This window comes from Convolutriloba macropyga, chromosome 12 (genome assembly GCF_964194025.1).
Source record: "Convolutriloba macropyga chromosome 12, txConMacr16.3, whole genome shotgun sequence".
Lineage (NCBI taxonomy): Eukaryota > Metazoa > Xenacoelomorpha > Acoela > Convolutidae > Convolutriloba > Convolutriloba macropyga.
The window spans coordinates 38299852-38303551 of record NC_134479.1 but is presented as its reverse complement, the minus strand read 5'-3'; the positions used below and the strand labels follow the sequence as shown (position 1 = coordinate 38303551).

The following is a 3700-nucleotide window of genomic DNA, read 5'->3' as shown; positions in this document are numbered from 1 at the left end:
GCTTATGTACTCACGACTCAAATCCGAAGTATCGTAGGAATTTAATTGTTTTCATAAAAGAGGCCATTACTCCATCTGGGTCAAGGCAGTCCTCTAAAACAAAAATGATAGGCAACAACTTAGTGGAAATTTTTTTCGTTGAATAACCTTTTTTGTAGGACAATTTTATGATCACATAACGATTACACAGCTTTTCTTTGCTTTTGATAACATCTGATGGGAAAAAAAATTGTTATATCAGCTTTTCTAAATGAAAACACATTTTTCGGAGCAGGCGATTTTTTGTAAGAGAACCATCTGATCATCGGAACTAAGAAACAAAACTCATACAAAGATCTTTAGCTCGACAATTGTGAAGCTATTTGCGGCATTGTGAATTCTGTCGTTCTCAATATACAATACTTCTAAGAACTATGAATACTGACCGAATCTAAATTTCAAGAAGAAATTCGAGAAAACATGATTGATTAAAAAGTTGTATACGTTGCAAGGCGTCAACGTTGCGAAGCAAAACGTTTCATCAATAATCAAAACTTCCAATCCCAGAAAAAGAGAAAATCCTTTAGAAATGAGAAAAAGATCATACATGATGCAGAGAAACATCATACATGATGCCATACAAAACATACCGTGTTTCCTATAAGAATATATTTATGAATTTATAATATAACTGTCAGGCCCCAAACTGAACGGCAAATCAATATCAGTTCTGGGCACCTCAAATTGCAAGTCTCACTTCATTACTGATTCAGAGCTATGATCATGTCACTTTTTAAACTTGCCAGTATAAATGCAAGTCTTCGCCTAGACGTGCAAGTCTAAATGCAAGTCTTGGCCTAGACGTGCAAGTCTAAATGCAAGTCTTGGCCTAGACGTGCAAGTATAAATGCAAGTCTTGGCCTAGACGTGCAAGTCTAAATGCAAATCTTGGTAAAAACCTGCAAGTCTAAATGCAAGTCTTGGCCTAGACGTGCAAGTCTAAATGCAAATCTTGGCCTAGACGTGCAAGTCTAAAAGCAACTCTTGGCCAGGAATTGGCACGTCTAAAAAACGTCCAAAATAGCCAAAAAAAATCATAAAAGACCGAAAAAACGTCCAAAATAGGTTCCAAAAACGTCAAAAATAGCCAAAAAAATCATAAAAACCGAAAAAACGTCCAAAATAGGTTCCAAAAACGTCAAAAATAGCCAAAAAAAAACACGTCAGAAATGGCCAAAAAAACGTCCAAAATAGCCGAAAAAGACAACAGAAATGGCCGAAAAAACGTCCGAAATAGGCATCAACGATTGGTCGAACGAGAGGGCCTCGGCTTAGCATTGGCACCCTCACCGTGATTTTTTTAAAGAATTTTTCCCCAAGTGATATTTGACATTTGCCAAATCTCATAAATAAGGAAATGTCGATTTTCGGCTAAAATTCTGCTTAAAACGGCTGAAAACGGCTGAAAAATGGCGGAAAACGTCAAACACACGCACACACACATATAAACACACACAAACGCACACACGCACATGCATTCGCACACATACACACGCGCACACGCACACACACACACACGCACACTTGCCAACACACACACATAAACTCACGCACTCAATTTGTTTTATTCGAGTTTTTTGTTTAATATTCCAGTTGAATTGTGTCGAAGATGATATTTTGTAAATCAAAAAGTGCTCCAAAAACGCTTTGTATCCCACCTGGTTTAAATTTGCAGAAAGTAGAGACCTAACATCTGCTGCCACAATCTTTGAGACCCCCAAAAAAAGATAGCTGTATATTTGCTTCATATCAGAGTTTTTTGGAAATGAATTTCAAAAATATATGGCATCGAATTGTTCCATATGTTTCCATTAAATGAAAACATACGGAAGAATTAGCTTTTTTGTTGGGCGATAACTTGAATGCAAATAGATTTAGTTTCAGTTTTGATGGATTCGGTTTTATTTCAAATTTAAAATCAATTCAAAGATAAAAAAGAAGATATCATGTCAAAAACCAATTCGAAGATTTCATGTCTGGTGCTACCAATTTTTTTCCTTGGATCGATCTCATTGTGAAAAAATTTCGTTGCTAATCAGAATTAGGCAAGAGCTTTATAAAAATTTTTGTGATTCATCTTGTTAAAATATTAACCAACATCATATCAAAATTTATCATGAAATGTTGGCATTTCAAATTCTTAGCAGTTTTTGCAATTTCCAGTTTTGCAGGAGATTTCCTGATCATGCATATCTTATCATGGTGCATCAAGTTTCGATTAAATGTGTGGTAAATTCAAAATATATGACGAGTTTTAGATAGTTGAAATTCAGGTTTCTACAACAATTGCATCCAAAATACAGATTCTGAGATTTGGTCAAGGGCGACTGTGGTCTGAATAAGAAATTCTGATTTTTTCTTAAAAAATTTTTCTTTTGGAAGTGACTCTGAAAATACAGGATGCAAAATGTCTCTCACCTGATCTGACAACAAAAGGATGGAACAAAGCGATTAAATATATCAACATTCTCATCCTTGAACAGCTGATTGTAAATATAGTTGCCAAGAGACGAAAGTGTTAAATTAAACAATTTTACTATTTAGTAGTTTTTGTCCTGAAACAAAGTTTTATAAACAAAACTGCCACGCAGATGTTATCTGTACCAATAATTTTAAGTTGCAGTTGTATTCGTAGAGTGTTGTCTAATTCGGTTGGGTGTGTCGGCAATGAATTGCTGGAAATTGGGTTAGCAATCGGCGAGGAATAAATTTTCAAAATATATCATATGCAGAGTTATCGAAGCAGAAAAAGATCTCACTTTCTGCGCGTGAAGTGTGGAGTGCTTTCTTTTTTCTTTTACGCACACACACATACACATACACGCCCCACGCACACACACACGCACACACACACACACCTACACACACACACACACACACACACACACACACACACACACACACACACACACACACACGCACAAACACATATACTCACATTCACACACACACACACACGCACACACACGCAGACACACACACGCACACATCAATTATAAACACATACATACACAAACACACACCAACATAGACACAAACACACTTACACACACACTTTCACACACACTTTCACACACACATACACATACACATACACACACACGCACTCACACACTCAGGCACACACACACACACACACACGCACACACGCACACTCAGGCACACACACACACACAAACACACGCACAAACACATACACTCACATTCGCACACACACACGCACATGCACACACACACGCACATACACACACACACACACACACGCCCACATCAAAAATAAACACATACACACACAAACACACACTAACATAAACACAAACACACATACACACACACTTTCACACACACTTTCACACACACATACACATACACATACACACACACGCACACTGTCACTCAGGCACACACACAGACACGCACACACGCACACTCAGGCACATATACACACACACAAACACACGCACAAACACATATACTCACATTCGCACACACACACACACACGCACACACACGCAGACACACACACGCACACATCAATTATAAACACATACACACACAAACACACACCAACATAGACACAAACATACTTACACACACACTTACACACACACTTTCACACACACTTTCACACACACATACACATACACATACACACACACGC

The 3700-nt window shown here is 37.7% G+C and overlaps 1 protein-coding gene across 1 annotated transcript in view; it reads right to left on the bottom strand.

The window, feature by feature from the left end:
- Positions 1 to 2592, bottom strand: part of LOC142350491 (uncharacterized) — an 11023-nt gene extending 8431 nt beyond the window's left edge. Inside the window, exons 1-2 of the mRNA XM_075402342.1 lie at positions 2458 to 2592; positions 15 to 93 (exon numbers count right to left, since the gene is read on the bottom strand). Coding sequence (XP_075258457.1) covers positions 15 to 93; positions 2458 to 2512 — 134 coding nt within the window. The 5' untranslated portion in view covers positions 2513 to 2592. The remainder of the gene's footprint in view (positions 1 to 14; positions 94 to 2457) is intronic.
- Positions 2593 to 3700: the final 1108 nt, after the last annotated feature.